This window comes from Heliangelus exortis, chromosome 13, assembly GCF_036169615.1.
Source record: "Heliangelus exortis chromosome 13, bHelExo1.hap1, whole genome shotgun sequence".
Classification (NCBI taxonomy): domain Eukaryota; kingdom Metazoa; phylum Chordata; class Aves; order Apodiformes; family Trochilidae; genus Heliangelus; species Heliangelus exortis.
In genome coordinates this window covers 6,844,629-6,866,043 of record NC_092434.1, presented here as the reverse complement: position 1 = coordinate 6,866,043, position 21,415 = coordinate 6,844,629, and the positions used below count along the sequence as shown (strand labels likewise).

Below are 21,415 nucleotides of genomic sequence, written 5' to 3'. Positions count from 1 at the left end.
CTTTTTGATGGATTACTGGCTGCTGGAGGTACAGACTTTAGTTCAGGTTTCACTGTATTATGAAAATTCTGGTTCAAATATTAATCCTAACCTCGTGTTTAAAGAATTATTAGAAAGTAAGAAATCAATATAATTCCAGTAATTTCAATTGCAGGGAAAGTAGGAAAAAAATAGCTAAATCAATGGTTATATTATCAAAAGTTTCTGAACGTGCTTTTATTGGTTTATGGCATTAATTGTCACCAGCACAAAGACAACAGCAGTATTGGGAATCAATGCTGCTCCTCTTTGAGGACTTGACCCTCAGAGGGAGGTGGAAGGGCTTCTTCAAAGGTCTGCAACCCAAATGTAGTCCATGGAGTTCTGTCAGCCAATGCTCCTGCCTACAAAGACACAGGCAGTTATTTTCACCATGAAAATTTGCTGGTCATGAAAGGACATTTTTCCAGGCATGTGTAGAAATATTCCATTCTTGATAAGTATCTTGATATCTATCTAAACTTATGGCTTAACCTCTGGCTAAGGCTTATATCTAAGCTCCAAAGATGGCTTAGACATAAATGAGGTATTTCTACAGTTACCTTGCATCTTGGGCAAAATCCATTTGGAAGGATTATGTGAGAATATAATTCTCTATCTTTCAGCTTCCAAATGAGTGCCCTAAGCAGCACATCTGAAGATTTTGCAAGGTGGCAGATATGATACAAAACACCAAATATACTCATTAGTAGGTACTTCATAATTGTTAATATTTTCTAATCATCTTTGTATCTTGAAATTTTCCCAGGTAGTCTTGATTTTATTTTGCTTAATAAAAAAATTAAATAAAAATTATCATACTTCAAAGATACAAAGGAACTTAAAATCTTCTCCATTTTTCTTTCCTTTAGGAATTAAGTTGGGAAGCTGCAGAGCATTAAGGTGATGAGTTTAATGTATGGTGGCATCCTATGTGCAGAACATTTAATCTGAAACTTTTCAGTAGCCCCAAACTTTCTGACTTCCAAGGTGGAAGGGGTAGATTCTTGGATACTCCTGTGCCTACAAAATAACCAAAAATGAAGGAGGACAATTGTTTACATGCTGCCCTTATCTGCCTGGGCATGCTGTATTACAGCCATGCCATAACTACAGAAAAACTGAACCATGCAAGGCCATCACTTCATGGTCACCATGAGAAAGGAAAAGAAGGACAAGTTCTGCATCGTTCAAAAAGAGGCTGGGTGTGGAATCAATTCTTTGTTATAGAAGAGTATACGGGACCAGATCCTGTACTAGTAGGAAGGGTAAGAAAGATCTTTTTCACTCATTGATTATTAATTTATATTATTATTTTGTGAGTTGCTATTACTTTTCTGTTGTATTAACTGATTCTTTAGCAGCTACTTATTCACCTAGAATTAAATATTTTCTTGAAGCTCAATTAAGGTGCTAAGCAAAATGCCACCCAAGCAAAAACAAATCTTTCCATTGACCATTTAGTCTTTTAGTGAAGCTCAGTACCCCTCAATCAATTATATGGGGGTATGTCTAGAGAGAGATTTGTACCTGTGTGCACGTCTGTAGGCACATCCTGGACTGATTTTTTTTTTTTTTTTAATTGCTGCTAGTTATAACAGAATATAAGTACATAAATAAAACATTATATTTACCAGTTTATAAATGGTCAGCAGAACTGTGTTGACTTAACCCCAGCACAAAGCAGTAGAGTACAGGATCAATGATAGCCCATACCATTCTAGGCATTTTGGTTTAAAAGATGGTTAGTACCAAGCAATTTGTAGATGTCAATATAAAGCCTGTAATTTGGCTCAGTATTTCCCTCATACATCAAACTGAAGTGTGCCCTGGTTGTGAAAGTAAGAATGCTTAGTAAACACTTGTTACTAATTTTATAATAAAAATATCATAATTAAAAACTAATTGGCAATCACTGATTGGCTTGTTAGTTACATCCCATTTGTCACTTAACTACTTTTTACATGTATCCTAGGAGAATATGAAGAATATAACTTCTATATGTTATAGAATATAACATAGCTATCTTCTCATGGATTCTCTTCCTTAAATCTTAAAGCTTGGGTGCACCAGGAAAGTGGCAAAGCCCCACTCTGACCCCAAATCAGAGCTGGTGAGCCCCAAAGGGCATCCCTGGGGCCGAGTCCCTGGCAGCAGGGCAGGCAGTGGTGGGGAGGGACAGCCCTGGCCCTTCCCCAGGACAGGCAGGACAGTCCCTGCAGGACTCACAGACACTGCCCCAGCAGGAAGCACCCTACATCTGGTGGCAGGTAAGACCATGAAGGCAGCTTGTCTGACTGCAGGGCACATTTGCTCACAGCATGTGCCCCAGGATGAATTATTGCCTGAAATAAGGTTTTCAAAAGCTATGACATGATAATGATTTCATCAACTTGTTTAATAAACACACACCTGAAATGCATAGCATCTTGTTAAGGTATCTCTCCCTCTCATTTTTTAGCTTCATTCAGATATTGATTCTGGCGATGGAAACATTAAGTACATTCTCTCAGGTGAAGGAGCAGGAATCATTTTTGTTATTGATGACAAATCAGGGAATATCCATGCAACCAAGACACTGGACAGGGAGGAGAGGGCTCAGTACACTCTCACAGCTCAAGCTGTTGACAGGAACACCAACAGACCTTTGGAACCACCTTCTGAATTCATTGTTAAAGTTCAAGATATAAATGACAACCCACCTGAGTTTCTTCATGAAAACTACCATGCCAATGTACCAGAGAGATCAAATGTAGGTAAGTACTCATAAATGCACTGCATTTCCTGGCCTTATGGAAGATGTTAAATTGTCAGTATGTGCTGGCTTTATTTAATCCTTATCATATAGATGTTGGGAAATGCTTTTTACTTCATGCTCAGTCAGTGACTCTCAATTTATCTAATTTGCTGACTAAATCAAACCCTGCAAAGCTACTGACAGTGGTTGAGATGTCTCTAGATGGCTACTAGGGCAGGACTATTTCATCCTATGAGGAACATGAGGGTCCCCTGAAATTTGTAGAGTATGAATCCTCTGGGGTAAATATCAAGATCACACTTTTGGCAGAGCTGTGTAATAAAGCTAAGGTGTTACTGCCATGCCATCTATTCCATTTTCATCTTCTGTTAGAGCTTGTTTCTATCGCAGAGATTTCTGCAGGAATGATTTCTCTTAAACTCACTGAGAAAAATGTAAGAGAACTCTTATTGCTTGGCTGTCCAAAGACAAAGCCAATGTAACAAACTGCTGAGAAAAAAAAAAAACCAACAATAACTGTACAGAGTAACTGCTGACTTTTGTATCTTCACTGTTTAGAACACTAATCCACATGGTGACAAATCATGTTGGATTGTATGAGTCTATTTTGTTGTATATAAATTGCCAAGAAATATTTTTCATTTACCAAACCTGGAAATTTAAAAAAAGGTAAGAAATACTTATACCAGATGACTGCAGCCATCTCTGCATGGTTCTTACAGAAGTGCTTCTCACTGTATTCCTTCTGTGTTTGCCTTCCATTTTTAGGTACATCAGTTATTCAGGTAACAGCTTCAGATGCTGATGATCCTACCTATGGGAACAGTGCCAAATTGGTTTACAGTATTCTTGAAGGTCAGCCGTACTTCTCAGTGGAAGCTCAAACAGGTATTATTGAGCATTTTATTTGAGTAGGACCTCATAACTAGAATACATTAAAATGAAGAACTAAACATATTGACTGAGGCAGCACAGTCAGGTCTATCTGCTGAAGCATTTGAGCAATGCTTCCTTCATTCTCTTTTGATTCTAGCTAAGCACTTACCCTGGTACACACTTGGAAGGTGATACACTATTTCTTTTTTTATGGCATGATATGGTGTTATAAGTGGCAGTTTTAGTGCTGAACTGTAATTCTCCAGGGTTGTTCTGTGTTCAACTACATTGAATATCTGGGCTTCTTTCCCTACATAACATCATGCACAGTGTAGGGAAAACAGAATCTGCACTGTCACTGCAAATTTTCCTGTATTTTAATGCAAACTAAAAATGCAGTATCCAATTTTTTGTTATGAGAAGCTGTGAAAATTTCTATGTGCCATAATTTCTTTGTATTTTTAGGAATTATCCGAACTGCCCTTCCAAATATGGACAGAGAAGCTAAAGAAGAGTACCATGTTGTAATACAGGCAAAAGATATGGGAGGACACATGGGAGGCCTCTCAGGGACAACCAAAGTGACAATTACACTTACGGATGTTAATGACAATCCACCAAAGTTCCCACAGAGTAAGTAACAACAAAATGTTTAATCATGTTCACTACTTACTACCCATATTTTTATAGTATCAGCCATATTCAAAACATTAACAAGCAGTAACTGATGGATTATTACAGCACACATGTGAATAAATATTATTTACACATTCTTGCTAGTAACATATAAAGCAGCTTTAGTATCCCAGTTATTTGTTTTGTGTTTCAATGTTTGTTTAAGGTCAAGCATCCAGGGCCAGCATCCGCAGATTCTCTGGGAAGCCTCTTCCAGTGTCTCACCACCTTCACAGTGAAGGATTTATTTCTAATATCTAATCTAAATCTACACTCTTCTAGGAGTCATCCCCCCCCCCCCCCCCAATTTAAAACACAAATTTTTAATGCTTTCTAACTCAAATCCAGGATTTAACCTGTTGATATAAACATCCAAGTGATACATTTTTAAATTCTTTTTTGGGTGCTGGTTTGGTTTGGATTTTTGTTTTGTCTTGCTGAGTTCTTCTGGGGCTTTTGTTGTTCATTGCTCAAGCCCTTAATGAGTTATGTGCTTAAATTTTAAGTTCTTTGTGACTGAAGTTAATGACCTATTTCGATGACATGTGCCAATTGTTTTTATGGGTAATGAGCCAAGTCCTTGCCTGGCATAAATCTCCTGATGTTCCTAGAGTGCTCATGTAGCAACAAAGAGCAATTGTGGAAGGGAAGGATAAATTAGATGATTTTATTTTCTCATGCTTTTTTTTTTTTTCCCAATCTATTAATGCTGATGAAGTGACAGAAAGTGCTGACATAGATTTATATTTTTAAAATCCGATGATGTTATCTGAATTCTGGTGTAGGTTGGGAAGTTCCTGAGATCAATGCAGCCTAAAGGACAACTGTTAAGAGAGAGATTTATTCAGGAACAGTATTGCTCTCTGGTGTCCCTGAATACACAAGGAAAAACCTGTGTGGCAACACTGCTGTGGGATGTTTGGGGATAGCTTTTCTTTTGGAGTCTGATGAGGGACAGCCATATTTTGTTTGGTATGGAATCCTAAACCAATTGGTATCTGTTCTCTGTAGTGTTAAATTTTGATAGTCATTACTATGATATGTTTGCAGTTGAAATTAAAGCCATAGAAAGCAGTGGATTTATGCTTTTGCCAGCATAGCAAAGAGGTCTTATCCAATTAGATGTTTGTAATTTCTGACTCTTGAGTGAATGAGAAGAAATGCTTCTGGATTCTAAAGAGTTCAAGGTCATACTGTGAGTCAAAGAGTCATGATTTAAACTGCAAGGAGAAAGAGCAAACAGGGGCTACTATTTAAAACAAAATGGGGCCACATTTACCCCACTGTGCTTCTTCAGGGACTGCTCCACTGTGCTCCTTTATGGGCTGTGGGGACATCTCTGCTCAGGCACCATTTCCCCTCCTTCTTCACTGACCTTTGTGTCTTTTCTCTGGCTGTTCTCTTGCACCTCTTCCTCTCCTCTGCTCATAAAAGAGAAATTCCCTTTTCTTGAATAAGTTACCCACAGAGGTGCACAGCTTCCCACATCTGCTCAGCCTTAGGAAGAGGTAGGGCAGGGACTGGACCCAGAGAGCTTCCAGCAGATTCTCACAGGGTGGCTTCTGTGAGCCCCCGCTGCTTCCAAAACAACACTGCACTAACTCAAAAAGAGAATTTTCCTTCCATTTTTGTAAAAACATTTCTGATATGAATGATAACTTTGATGTCACAAGAGTTTCTGCATTCTGAATTATTGGTTGCCTTTTTAACCCCACACTGAACAGAGAGATCCACAGATGTTGTGTGAGGAGGTAATTTTATATAGATTAGCAATGTTTTAAGATTTCACAGATGAGTTGGTTCACAGAGCTCTTTATAACATAACTTAACATTCCTTCAGGGGATTTGAAAATGTAAAAAATTACTGTGTTTGTTTGGAACTTACAAGTGAAATGAGTAACAATACAACTGGAGAGCAGACTGAATACTTCAGGCAAATGCCTTCTTTTCTTCTACCAGGTGTGTACCAGATGTCAGTTTCGGAAGCAGCTGTCCCAGGAGAGGAAGTAGGAAGAGTGAAGGCCAAAGATCCAGACATTGGGGAAAATGGCTTAGTAGCTTACAGCATCATTGATGGAGATGGCATGGATATGTTTGAAATTACAACAGATTATGAGACTCAGGAAGGTGTTGTAAAGCTTAAGAAGGTGAGTAACACCTTCTAATGTGTAATACTATTTGTTGCTGACTGAATATTTGGTAATGATTACCACCTAAGCTAAAATATCAGTAAATGCAATTTCAGTTAATTTGTTTCTAAAGCTGTGATTAACTCTTAATATTCCATTTCCCCATTAGCTGAATTGGAATGGAAGAAAATAACCAAGAAGAGTTACATAAATACTGTACAGTGGATTAATTGCACAAACTAAATGAATTCATAATAAAAAGTCACGGTAAAATACAATGCCATCAGCTTCATTGTTAATGAAGTTTTGCCTAGTGCTGATAAGTAGCAGACATTCACTGTTGCTTTATGTTCAGTCTGAACAGCCTCACACCCTATAGTTTGAATTATTCAGCTGTGCATTGTCCACAATATTGTTCTGAAGGAGTCACAGGCTATGTGAACAGCAGCAAAAATATTGAGGTGATTTCACAGACAATTCATAATTGTGATATTTAATAGTGTCATTATATGTATTTTAAACTACAAATTATAAATAATATATCATGTTCATTATTTTATTATTTGCCCTTTGTAACTATTAATCTCTTTTGGAGATACTTAAAACTCAAAGTCCTGGGCAACTTAACTTCAAAGTCTCTCAGGAGAAGACCAAGAGGTCTCCTGGGGTAAAACTAACCCGTGGTTCACTTGCTGTATGCATTCTAGAGGTGGGGATGTATTTTTTAGTGTATTTAAAAATGTGGGTGAACTTCCCCACCTATATTCAACCTATAGTATTAGCAAACTTCATGAACTGTGCTGCTTCCCAGATACTTAGAGGCATAATTGTTGTGAAGCAACCACTGCTGCAGCACTGCAGCCATTTCATGTCAGTGACAGTGCAGATATGCTCTGACTGATCAGGTTCCCAAAAGCACTTATCCCATGGGGCATTATTTCACCTCCCCTTTGTAAAAGTGCTGGGAGATCTATGGATGGAAAGGACTACAGAAATGAAAGCACTGTAAACCATCATCATTAAATGTTTAAAATTCTCTTTGTCCTATCTTATGGAGCACCCAGTAGCAATTCAAGATGCATCCATACCTCTAAAGGAATGCCTGACAACTTGGGATAGACTGAGCCTGACCATTGCTCTTTTGTGCTACCTGTAGGCTGCATGAAAAAAAGGTTTAATTTTCCCAGTAAAGATTATTTCCTGAGTGACACAGCAAGCAAAGAGCAAGAGAAGGACTCTGTTGTGATATTCTGAGTGCCATCCTATGCTGCTCCATACATAGAATGTAGCTCCTTCCATTTGAGTCTTTATGTTTTTAATACACACATTTCAGTCCAAGCTTGTTGACAGATGCTCACATTTGTTTTATGTCATCGAACAATAGGGGACTGCTTGCTGCTTTTACACCTTGGTTTTCCTGACTCTGGGATGTGTTATTGTCTCCTTGTTTCTCCCAGCTCTTAGATTTTGAAACCAAAAAGTCCTACAGTCTGAAGGTAGAGGCAGCCAATGTACATATTGATCCTAAGTTCATCAGCAATGGGCCATTCAAGGACACAGTAACAGTGAAGATATCAGTGGAAGATGCTGATGAACCACCTGTATTTTTAAAGCCAAGTTACATTTTTGAAGTACAAGAAAATGCAGCATCTGGTACTGTGGTTGGAAAAGTACATGCCAAAGACCCTGATGCTGCAAACAGTGCTATAAGGTATGCTTCATTAGAGCTGCTTCTTTTCCAGCATTAGCCTTCAGAATTGTTATGCAAGTTGCTAAGATAAATGATAGATCTAGCATAGTAATATTCTAAACACACAGTAATATTCTAAACACACCAGAACACTAATAAATTTACTATACACTATTGTTTTTCATGTCTTAATTCCATAATCTACTAGTTTCTCAAAGCCTGTATCACTAAGAAAGAATACCATAGCAATGTCTACCTAGAATATACTTAAGAACACCTGTGTTAGACTATTCTAAATTATTTTCTATAAAATATCCTAAGCCACAGATTTGTCCACATAATAGACTAGAGATTATGTTAAGTAATTGTTAAGTGTTAATTGCAAATGACAGCCACCTACTTTTGGCAGTAGCATTGGGTAGCCTTCTATTAACTTATTTTTGTTTGTCATTCTCTCTGTGTAAATTAAATTATGAAACTATTTTGTGGGTAAAGCTATAATTTCAAAAGAATTGCAAGGTAAAGATACAAAAACCAGAGCTGTATAATCTGTACAGATGTGTAGATAATGAATAAAATTTGATAATCTGATATGTTCAATTAACATTCAGAGTAATCCTAAAATCAGAAAACTTAAAAGACCTCAGTGATTAATGTGAAACAGAAGAAAACAGCAAAATAACCTAGTAGATAGTTTTATAATATTTTTTACTAGAGAAAAGAATAAAGAATATTTTGGAGCATTAACAGAAAGGCTTCACAGAAAAAGAATTTTCATTTACTACAAACATTCTGACATAAAAGTTTTCTAGATGTAGAAACCAGCCAGGTGGATCTCCTTTTAAAAGAATCATGTATCAGGCCTGTGACAATAATATTAATGGTAACAATAAGTGTGCTACTTATGATTATTTAAAAATAATAACAATACAGAACAAGTTTGAATGCATGAAACTACTTGGTTCTTTTTTAATTTAATTACTGACTTTCAATCTTTTTTAGATATTCAATTGATCGTCACACTGACCTTGAAAGATATTTTATTATTAATGCAGAAGATGGCAATATCAAGACAATAAAAGCTTTGGATAGGGAAGAAATTGCTTGGCATAATATCTCTGTCTTTGCAGTTGAAGTCCGTACGTATTCACTGAGCTATTTTATAACCAATGGTATAAATTCTTTAGTCTTCTAATTATCTCTGTTTGAGAAGCTGCAATAAATCCTAATCATAACACTTTAGCCTGTTTTCACTTTGCTTGGATGCAGCTGGGATTTCATTTGTTTCAAGGGTGTTTCCTGCTTCTGTTTCATCTTGGTTTTACTTCTCCCACAGACAAACAGCACCAGGAAGCCAAAGTTCCAGTTGCAATCAAGGTTGTTGATGTCAATGACAATGCTCCAAAATTTGCAGCAGCCTATGAAGCGTTTGTGTGTGAGAATGCCCAAAGCAACCAGGTAAGCCTCTGCCCACCACCCTCCCTGTGCATGAATTTCTTCAGGGTGTTGGCATCTCAAATGGGTGGCAGTAAATGAATGTTTATTTTGCAATTTTGGCCAGAATGCCTGGAGCACACAGAAAGGCACTTTCCTGTGGTTTTAGTTTGAATTTCCATCAACAGTTACAGATACGGTGATTTGTGCATTGAATATGAGTGGTGCTGACTTTGAGTATCCACAAACACATGGGCAACAAAGCTGTTTGGGAGCAGCATTCCCTGTTGTGGGGCCTGTTTTGGATATTAAAGAAACACTCAGAATCTTTTGGGAAGAATCATAGTACAGGGCTTCGAGGGTTCAGCCTACAGACTTAATTAACCCTGAAGTGTGTGTGAGGAAGGGGAGTTAGTACCACATAGAAACATGGCTCTGCACAGTATGTGCACTTCTGGAGTTAGTGTAGCATTCTGGAAAGCACACAGTGCTAACCCCTTCTGAGCTGCTGATTTTTTTACATAGTTTTATTTAGTCTACTAAGTTATCATTAGCACATATTTGTATGTAAGAATGTATATATAAATGTATAGTATCCTTCTATAATTCTGTGTTTGTTAAATGTCATAGCAAAGAAAGATTGCCTGTTCTCATAGTTTTGAGTCTGCTCTGCAGTTATAATTGCATACATTTCTTGAGGTGTTTGAGGGGTTTCTGCTATTTCAGAATGTTTGTATTGAAAGAATTTCTCTGCCTGCTGTCTCTATGTGATGTAACCAGATGAGCTGTTTGTTTACAGAGTACTTTTCTTTTTGCAGCAATTTATTACAATTAGTGCTGATGACAAGGATGACTCTGCCAATGGACCAAGATTTATCTTCAGTTTACCACCTGAAATTATTCAAAATCGGAATTTTACACTCAGAGACAACAGAGGTTTGTGTAAAGATTCCCCCTATAGTAGTGTCCAAAGAAATGACAAAGGAAAACTAATGACCAATATAATGTCATGCAACAGTGTTTTCATTAACTTTGATAGAGTGCCTGTTTTGCAAAGATATAGAGGAGGAAAGCACAAAAAATATAGTTAAAATACAGGGATGTTATTAGAATAATATAAAGTTCGTTAACTCACTATATTTTTCTTGAATACATATTTTAAATTACATAATAATACCCTATCTGAAAGATCCACTGCCATTTTATCTCTCAAAAAGAGGATAAGAAACATTGACAAAAATATTCACTAAGTATAACTGGCAGATCTCCTTGATTTAGAGAAAACTACTTGCTAAGCTAAAATTAGCTGAGGCAGGAAAATTATTAGGTTGCTTGTATTTGTTCACCTTTCCCTGCTTGGTAGTTTTTAAAGTTATGAATCACAAGAGACAGAGATTAGATTCCTACTGGAATAAAACCACTGCCATGCTAACCTTTTGTAGGAAATCCATATGGGGATTTCCATTGTGAAACAAACCAGATCAGGTGTATCTCAGGATAGGGGTATCCTGATCCCTTTGCCAGTTCTCTCTACATGAGGTGTAATATAGCCTGGTGTTCAGATTGATGTTAAGATGTAAGAAATTTGTAGGCAAAAAAACCCCCAGCCACAGGTGAAGATCAAAACCTATTTGATCATTTGACATAATAGCATCAGTGAACCTAACTTTCCAGAGTCTGAGACAAACAGAGGGGAGTAAACAGAAAAAAGACATAAATATTTGTTACATTAATTCAATGATAATCAATATGATATTCTCATTCAACCTTCATTTGTTATTTTCCTGTACAGGTAAAAAAAATGCCTCAGCTGCTAAGAAATTGGTTTTAATTAGCAAGCCAGTTTGAAGGAAACTTGTATGTGTTCTGAAATGCAGAACTCTGTTGAACTGGTCTAAATGAATCCAAAGTTATTTCTTCTAGATTGCCAGAAGTACAAAAGCCAGATACAGGATTTCAGTAACAATGTCTTTGTCTCAAGTGTTATGTTGGGGCATACTTTGTATCCCTATCACAGCTGAAGTGAGGGGAATTATCATCAAGAGTTCCCAAACAAACTTTCTGTTATTCTTGAAGGATCACAGTAGCACAGTTGCCTAGTGCTTGACATAAGCAATTCATAAAGGATTCAGTGGAGGGGGGATGTATTTATTCTTCTTAAAGCAGTAAACCACAATTTTTAGAGAGAATAAAAAGATATGCATTGCCTGAGACCAAGTTTCTATTTAAAAAGGTATTTTATGGTCACCATATCAAACTGAAAATGGATTAGATTTTATAATCTAACAGAAGAGGCATAGGTCAGAATTTAGATTCTCTGATACAGCTGCAAGCAAATGGAATCATGCTTCCTGCCGCCAGCCAATTCAATTAATCCTTCATTTCCAGATGTGACAAATTATTATTATTTTTTTTAATGACAAATTTAACCCAGATAAAAACGTTTTTTTAATGGAAATTATTACGTAAGCTGAATGTAGTGACTGTAACTGACAATACTGCAAAAGGTTATTTCAACAAGATGGTATTCAAGGACTGAATCTTCCTGTATAATTTCATTTTTGGGAAATGCATAGTGTAATGAAATCCACCCATTTCCATGCTGCCTTTCCCTCATTTTTGTGCAGTCCTCAGGGCAGTGATGTTATGGGATAGAGCAAAGTGAAAAAGTTCAAATTCTATGAACTCCCATATAAACTTCTCTCTCAGAGACAGGTTGTTACCATTTTCAAATCAAACAATTTACATGATCATGTGAAGTTACTTCTTTTCAGTTGTAAAGCTGAATAGTCTACATACCATGCCACCACTTCCAGAGGGAATTGCTAGTGGTAAAGAAAAATGGCTTTGTTAAGTTGGGCAAATAGTTAGTGAAAACTCCAACGTTTGGGTCTATTACAGAACTTTAAAGTAAATACAGTCCTATAGCTATTACTTAATAGAGTTTCTTTATAAAACTCCTAGAAGTAATCAGTAATCAAAAAATAAAACCCAGGAAAACCAAACCAGAAATGTAATCACATTCTACATCCTATTAACAGCTGACTGTGTTACCAAGTTTTTCAGCTGAGACTCTTCCATGGAAAACATGAGATAATGGCTTATCACACACTGTGATAAAACACTGAATTATTTTTGCACTGTTTACCTACAGTATCCCACGTAAATAAAGAGCACTGTGCTTGCCCAGGCTCTGTTCAATTTTACTCCCATTGAAACCAGAGCTTCAAAAGAGCAGAGGATGCTTATGATGCTTCACAGCAGAGAGAAGGATTTTTAGCAAATGGATTTCCTGCTTTCAATCCTGCTCTGAGCTGCAGAGCCCTTTCCTGGGGCTCCCTCACCTGGGGTGGGGCCTGGTGCACTGCAGTGGCAGAAGTGAGGGGTACTCATGCTCCCAAATACACAAGATAGTGCTTTACAGTGACTGAAATGAAATTTATGAGTCCACCAAAATCAGTGACTAAAATTCACTTTTTTAAATGGAAACATGTCCTCTGGCTCTCAATTTCAGACCTTTTAATAAGACGTTTTGAAACGCATAATAAAGAGAGAGGATTTTGCTATGGACCATCCACAGATATTGCCACTGCCTGGTAAAGATTTTAGAGAGATACAGCCCTGAAACTGTTTTGTTTTCTTGCTGAATAAGCACCCAAATTCTGATATAGCTGGTAATGTTCACACTGCAGTCAACTTCTTTAGTCTAGAAGCATCCTTACACAATATGTATTTTATCAAGTTCCCAAAATCTTAGTAACATTTGCCTGTATGTAGAGGGAAAAAATGGAAAACCAATAATAAGATCACCAGAGTAAAAGACAAAAATCAAAGGTCAGGAAGATCACTATAAAGATCACAATAAAGTGATGTAATTTCAACTTCTAGTTCTTCCATTGTGAAGACTTTATGCAGAGCATAGGTAACCTTCACATACAGCACTTTTGGTTATTGGATATCCCAGACAAGAAGATCTGGGAAAACAAGAGTGTCTGGTTTTTTCTGCTTGGTGCTGAGATGCCTGTCCTCTTCCTGATGCCTGTGTTAACCCCCATGGTGTTCATTAGGACTGTCAGTCAAGTAGCTCCCATATGTGTTAAGTAATAGTTTTCCAGTAGTTGACATTTAACTTCTGTTTCCTGGCTTAAAAATGTCATTATACCTGGATTATAGTTATACTCCTGGGACTTGAAAATAATGAAAAAGCAAGGATGAGAATATCAGCTAGGATTATGTGTTATCTTTTATGTAGTTAAAAGAGGGTTTTTTTCCTCTTATCAATATAATGTTTCTTAAATATGGTAAGTGAACATAAACAGAGAAAAAGTTTAAAAATTACCTTTGGGATTGCTTTATGATAGTTCTTTTTAAACTTTAGGCACACATGTTGAACGGAACTTTCATTTTAAAAAATTATATTAAACTAGAAACCACTTCAAGTTAAACCAGTTAAGGTAAACACTGGATCAAATTCAGCCGTAGTGTAATGTGATTGCTTACAGTGGAATTGGCCAATACGTGTAATAACTGAGTAATTTGCCATATTTTTCTCAGTTCTAGTTAGAAATACTATGTAGGCTGCCAAAAGTCAAGAGAAATACAATATGATACATTATATAATAAAAAATACATAGCAGAGAAAACATACTAATATATTATATAGCCTGTGTTTTCTTCCATAATGTCTCTGCAGCCTCCAGACAGTTGTAGCTTAGCCCACTATTAATATTCAGATTTTTTGCCACAAGAATAATGTCATATTGTGATCTTTCATTTAACAGAGCAGATTTTTGTTCTTGTATTGAGGTAATGAACTACTAAATGCACTTTAGAGAAATCTGTGGAATAGCTTTATTCTCTATCAGTATACATTAGTTGATAGGTTAATAAATGTTACGTTTTTATTTATACCAAATTATTATGAACTCATTAACTTAAAGGCCTAAAACAAGAGTCCTAGCACACAGACATTGTGATTGCTGAAGTCCTTTAAAAAAAACTCTGTTATGAAGCTTAGCTGGGCAAATGTTACTTGTAAACATCTAGGAGGTTAGAAATACTCAGAAAAGAGGTTAGAAATACTCTGAAAAGAGAGGAAGGGCACCAAAAACCACAACCAATAAATAATCAGATCTTTAGCAGCTTCTCTGTCCTTAGCAAATAGAACCATCATGTAAAGGAGATGTTAAGCTGTTATTTTTGTGATACTTTGGTAACAGAAACACTGCACTTGTGTCATGCTGAGGTACCCACACCAGGCATCACATCCAGTGGGCGTGGCAGGAGAGCTGTAAACCTGGAGAGATGAATTAATGTGACATGTAACAAACAGATCCTATCTAGGACAGCTCTAAAACAATTTCATCCTTTCTAGTGTGATCTACAGAAGTTACTAATGGGAGAGTCAGATGAGCAGGGCCATAATATCCTTCTCATCCCATAAATTGACCCAGGTCAACCAAATCTGGGGACAGTCTCAGATCCTGGGTACTGCCTGTGAGGGCAGTTAGTATAAGGGAAGAACAATTCTTTTTTTGGTACCATTTATTCACAGACTTTCATGGAAATAGCAGTGGTTAGGTCATTAAGAGAGGTTTTATGAGTTGCATTATTAAATTCTGGAATTTATGCTGACTCTTCAACAGTAAAATGATTAATCGTCTGCAGTACCCTGAGGCAACAGCAAAATGGTTACTGTTGGAGGTGAAGAACCCTTCCTGAGTAGATAAAAGAACTATTTTTATTTTATTTTCCATTATATAGTGTAAATAAAGAACATAGCAAACCAGAAAAGGCAGTGTGAAGTAAGTCCTCGTTCTTTTGAAAGTCTGAAAGCCACAGATATGATTGTTTCATTTTATTTACTTCAGGATGTTTACAATTTTATAAACTTTGATCAGTCTGAGAACTGAGAAGTAAGGAGCACAATAAAGAAATGCTGGTTTTATTTCCTAGCCTTTGTCTGGAGTGGCTGGGAGCAGGAAGCACTGGTTGTCTCATCCCAGCATTCCATGTCACACACTTCTCTTTCAGATAGTTCTGCCTCGGGAAGTGAAGGACAATCCAAAATGACTTTCTAGGCTGAGAGGGCAGCTTGGATTCCAGCCCCTGCACCAGGAGGCTCAGTGAGAACAGCTGGAAATAGTGTTAGAGAAATACTTTTAACTTTCCTCATAACCATGGAGATCAAATTGTGCATGTGTGATCCAGCTTTCTGAATTTTGGCTTTGGGAACTTGGGTGAAAAATACTGCTTACTTTACTGTTTCTTACTGAAATAGGTCAACACTGAGGCTCAAATCTGCTAATAGACAGCAAATGGTGGCTTTTTATTGTGAGTCACATTGCCACAGGACATTTTGGTACAGATCTCTGCCTTCCATTCCTATAGGTCTGAGAGCAAGAACCATAAATTAAGGGGATTCATGATCTTTCTCTTCCACTTTACTTCCAGCAAGGGACTAGGACCAGCTCCAACAGCACTGCCAAGGCCCAGCCATTCTGGTAGCTGATGAAGTTGTGTAAATTTCCTGGAAAGTCAGTGGGGTGTTAAAAGGAGATATCTACAGCGATATTTCCATGTTCCCTGGGTTATCCTCATCACCCTAAAATAATTAAAATTGAGTGTGGTACTGTCTGAATGAAAGAAAACAGTGTAATTGCTTCTGGGTAGTTAGGAAGGCAACACATTGCATTAGCTCACTGTACAAATGATGCTGAAGCAACTGGAAACTCAGAGAGACTGTAGCAAGATACTTTTTTTCAATATTTACTAAGATGATGACTTTGTGGAAACAATACTGATGAGTAACTTTCTTCTTCAAACAGATAACACAGCAAGTGTTCTTGTGAGACGTGAAGGATTTAGTCGCCAGAAGCAAGATTTATACCTTCTTCCTATTGTAATAAGTGATGGTGGCCTCCCCCCTCTGAGCAGCACCAACACCCTCACCATTCGGGTCTGTGGCTGTGACAGCAATGGTTCCTTGCTCTCCTGCAATGCTGAAGCCTACATCCTCAATGCTGGGTTAAGCACTGGAGCTTTAATTGCCATTCTTGCTTGCATTGTGATTTTGTTAGGTAAAAAATTTTTTTACTTGTTACTCTTCTACATTAAATTGTATTAAGAAATTATTGCGTTCAGCTCCAAGACTGATAAATGATTCTTAGTTTCTTAGCTTTTATTTTTATAAACAATACTAATTTGTCTGTCTGAAATGCAGTGTATAATAACTGCAGTATCAAACACCAATGAATTTGTCTAAGTGTGCTTTGAGAATGTCCTTTTGCTGCCTAATACCTAATACCAGTTAATCAGGGACACTGTTTAAAGGAGGTCATGACACAAAGTTTTAAGTTTTGTGATCCTCCCTGGATGACAGGTTCCTTATGGAGGCCAAGACTGAGCCAGGATTAATGGCTTCTGCCAGCTATTTCCCTCTAATGCCTTGTGTTGAAAACAAATTAATGTCTCAGAAAACATTCTTTTAAGAAAGTGTTGTAAAGCATTTCCTGATGATTTGAAAGGCTTTATAGAAAATATTTTAATTTCACCACGGTACTTTATAGTCTTTCTTTGCTTCCTTTCTTTCTTTTCATCTTTGCTTTGTTGCAGACATGCACGTGATTGGGCTGCTCAAATGCAGTGTCACAGTATTCATGCAGCACTTGGGGGCCCACAAATGCTTTTCTTGAATGAGTCTTGCAGTAACGAGCAATTAGTAAGAGCAGTGGCATTCAGCCCAAACAGAAACCCTCCATTCAGTATGTTCCATTTTGTAAAAACATCAATGCTGTTACCTAGCTAGGTGTGCTCAAAATGCAGAGACCAGCAAATAATACATTAGGAACCACAGCACAAAGGCTGAGGGTTCAGTAAATGCAATAATCTATTTATAAAGCATCTGCTGCTCAACAATGCAGTCTAACTTGCCTTTTGTTTTTGTTTTTTTCCCCCTGTAGTCATTGTAGTGTTGTTTGTAACACTGAAAAGACAGAAAAAAGAACCTCTGATTGTTTTTGAAGAAGAAGATGTCCGAGAGAACATTATTACTTATGATGATGAAGGTGGGGGAGAGGAAGACACTGAAGCTTTTGACATTGCTACTTTGCAGAACCCTGATGGCATCAATGGATTTATTCCTCGTAAAGACATAAAACCTGAGTATCAGTACATGCCAAGGCCAGGGCTTCGGCCGGCTCCTAATAGTGTTGATGTTGATGATTTCATCAACACGAGAATACAAGAGGCTGATAATGACCCAACTGCTCCTCCTTATGACTCTATTCAGATCTATGGCTATGAGGGAAGGGGCTCAGTGGCTGGTTCACTCAGCTCCTTAGAGTCAGCGACAACAGATTCTGATTTGGACTACGACTATCTACAAAACTGGGGACCTCGGTTTAAGAAACTTGCAGACTTGTATGGCTCCAAAGACACTTTTGATGATGATTCTTAACAATAAAGTTTAAGATTTGGCCTTAAGAACTGTGTCCAATGTTCTGAAGAATCCAGAGGAAATGTAAGCAGGTATTTTTTTAAATTCAAGAAAAATCTCATTTAAACATTTAAGTTTGACAGAGAGGATTCCTTTGACGAAAAAAGGACATAAAAGTGGTAAATACTGTGAAGTACCTTTTCCTACAGAAGGCAAATATAGAAGTTGACTGCCAACTTTACTAGAGGAAAAACCCCACTTAAGAAATTCAAAATATTTAAATGAAGGAAAACGCTAAAAGCAAACTTACAAATAAGGGAGATCTTTTATGTACTATGAACATCTAAATCTTTTATGTCAAAGAAGCTTCCACAAATTAGAAAAGATAACAGTTCTGAGCTGTAATTTCGCCTTAAACTATGGACACTCTATATGATAGTGCATTTTTAAACTTGAAATATGTATTCAGCCAGCTTAAGCCCATATGATGTATGTACAGTACAATGTACAATTATTATGTCTCTTGAGCATCAAACTTGTTACTGCTGATTCTTGTAAATCTTTTTGCTTATACTTTCATCTTGAACTAATACGTGCCAGATATAAAAACTCTGTCTTGTTGCAGTGGGAGGCGCCCTATTTCTATGTCATTTTTAATGTATCTATTTGTACAATTTTAAAATTCTTATTTTAGTATACATACAAATATCAGTATTCTGACATGTAAGAAATGTTGTTACAGCATCACACTTATATTTTATGAACATTGTAATGTTGCTTTAATATGTGCTTCAATATAAGAAGCAGACTTTGAAATAAACTGATTCTTTTTTAATTCTTGTTCTGGTTATTAAGCATATAAGGAAAACATAGTGTTTCTAATGTCCCATTTATAGTTCTGACTAATTTACTACAATTGTGACCTTTTAATAGCCTTATTTATTATGTGTTTGTAGTTGGTTTGTTGCCTTGTTAAGTGATTATTTAAAAATCAAGTACATTTTACAAATGTTTTTTAGATTAAAAAAAAAATAATGTAATGTCTGGTGAACATTTTGTACCCTCTCTATTTACAGCTTGTGGCTGCTCCCAGAACACAGTAATAATCTTCATATAATACTACTGTGTTTTCTGGATTAAATTAAGTGTAATACTTTTCATTATTTCCCATGTAATATGCATTTATCATATATCTTAGAAATACCAGAGGTTTCAGAAATTATAAGTGGATGGGAGTACTCTGTACTTACAATTTACTCCAGGCTTGTGAATTTCCGTGTCTGTTCTAACCTTCTGCGGGTCCTAGAGACTTAAATCTGACCCAGTTTATAAGTTCCCTGAAGACTGTTCTACCTGACAATTACCTTACCTGAGTAATAATTAAGATTCTGGCACTTACTGGTTTTTTTTTCTTTTGAAGTTTTTTTTCTGTTTACTGCAGTAGAATAGCATCGTCTACTGATAGGAAGACATTTTAATTTGTGATGACAGAAATACAGAGTGCTTTCAGAGTTGTTCTTTGTAATGTATATTTTTAATCAAAAAATGATCTATAACTTTTTTTTATATTAGTTCAGAATGAGCAAGGGATTGGAATATGTTCCACGCATCAACATTTTCCGCATCTATGTACAGCAGTACTTTTGCTAAATTTAATATACTTTGCTGTTTAGGGTCAGAGATCAGCAGCTGCAATATGGGAAGAGGCAATAAATAGAAGTGATATACATTTTTCTACTGTTCATTTTACAGACCCTGTCCTTCATTTGCAGTCAGGTACCAAATGGCTTGATCTAGAGGAAATCTGATTTGTTGCTGTATTGCTTTTCTGAAGACTCCCATATATGTAGTTAGATTAAAATTTAGCTCGTTGAAATTATGAATGGTGTTTCAGCTCTATATTCCTAACATATTCACTTGTCCCATTATATCCCTATGTTTTATAAGGCAGAGTTTGCTAAGTCAGCAGATTTGCTCTACAATGTTTATTGTAATATTTCACTTTATTATAGCTGTATGCATCCTATATAATTCTATAGTTTATTTTTAACTTGGTTCAAATTTCTTTGGTTGTTGATTTTTCTCTGTTTATAATCCAAAGAATATTTTGCTAGATTTGCACATTTCTCCATTATAAATTTAAATAAACATTTGAAAAATGAAATGAGTATCAATTTACAAATTAACAGATGGAAATAAAGTTAAAAAAGTCATTTGTAGGACTCCATCCTCATTGACGCTATCTGGGCTTATTTCACTATTGAGCAAGTTTTAGAATTAATAACTGCATTTTCTACATTTTTATGTTTTAAGTTTTAAGAAGGACATTGTCAGCTACGTTTTTTTAATAGTTTTAAATGCTTTGAGTTTTTAGTCTCTATTGTTTGTAGCACTCTCATAGATGCTTGGAAATAAATTTTCTTTCCCTGCTGGTTTTGTCCTTTCTCATTTGATTATTTTTTCCCTTCCCAGTGACTGTGCAATCATCCCAGTGCTTTATTGAGTTAACCTTGCTGCTCTCAGCCAACGCTACCTCTGAAATCCTGGGAATTATACTCAGAAGGTATCATCGGCAGCACCCCAAGTGACCAGCATGTTTTGGCACAACAGGACATTTATTTGTGTTAAACGTCACAGCAGTGGCTGCTGGAGTCTCAGGTTTATAATCTGAGAGTGAGAAAAACCCAGCTCAGCCCAACAATATGGGGTTGGTCCCTAACATGAATCAGAGAAGCCTCTGTGGGCTGGGGCTGGGGCTTCTCACAGGACTCCTGAGGATCCAAGCACCCTGGGATGGGACTGCCTTGCATGAGTTGCTTAAGTGCAGTCTCTCTTTCTCCCTGACTGACCTTAGGGAAGGACTGAACCTCACATCCAGAGAAAGCAACTGAAAGATTAATTACAACTGCAATGGGTTTGAGGACCTAACCCAATTAAAAGGAGAATCACCATGATTAAGCCAGGTAAGGTAAGGGGCAGCAGTAAGTGCAGAAAGTGTTTTGGCTGCTGCTTTTCCTCTTGTACATCTTGCCTGAGACATCATGTGGAGATACACACCCCAAAGCCCCTCAGTAAGTCATGTTTATTTGGTAGTGGCGTACATGTGTGTGCTCCTGTTGGCAAAAATACACAGCTCCTTGGCGAGCTGCTTAGCACCAGAAAAACTTGCATCTGAGGAAGGTCAGCATGCCTCCCAGCTCCTGGGTACCCACACAGTGTTTGTGTGCAGGTTTATCACTGGCAAGAAGCAATTAGGTATGCAAGTTCAGTGCTGGTTGCTAAGGGACCTCTCAGAACTTGCACTGATATGGAAGGGGAGGGTTTAGTTGGGGTTTTTTTTTTAGATTGCCTCTGTCATGTTCTTGCCATCATGTCAGACAGTTTTTGATACCGTGTCA

At 37.0% G+C, this 21,415-nt stretch overlaps 1 protein-coding gene across 1 annotated transcript in view; it reads left to right on the top strand.

The window, feature by feature from the left end:
* CDH11 (cadherin 11) overlaps positions 1 to 20,447 on the top strand; it is a 76,034-nt gene extending 55,587 nt beyond the window's left edge. Inside the window, exons 3-13 of the mRNA XM_071756676.1 lie at positions 891 to 1,286; positions 2,480 to 2,774; positions 3,545 to 3,664; positions 4,118 to 4,285; positions 6,287 to 6,474; positions 7,914 to 8,167; positions 9,149 to 9,285; positions 9,483 to 9,604; positions 10,399 to 10,516; positions 16,408 to 16,659; positions 17,542 to 20,447. Coding sequence (XP_071612777.1) covers positions 1,059 to 1,286; positions 2,480 to 2,774; positions 3,545 to 3,664; positions 4,118 to 4,285; positions 6,287 to 6,474; positions 7,914 to 8,167; positions 9,149 to 9,285; positions 9,483 to 9,604; positions 10,399 to 10,516; positions 16,408 to 16,659; positions 17,542 to 18,038 — 2,379 coding nt within the window. The 5' untranslated portion in view covers positions 891 to 1,058 and the 3' untranslated portion in view covers positions 18,039 to 20,447. The remainder of the gene's footprint in view (positions 1 to 890; positions 1,287 to 2,479; positions 2,775 to 3,544; positions 3,665 to 4,117; positions 4,286 to 6,286; positions 6,475 to 7,913; positions 8,168 to 9,148; positions 9,286 to 9,482; positions 9,605 to 10,398; positions 10,517 to 16,407; positions 16,660 to 17,541) is intronic.
* Positions 20,448 to 21,415: the final 968 nt, after the last annotated feature.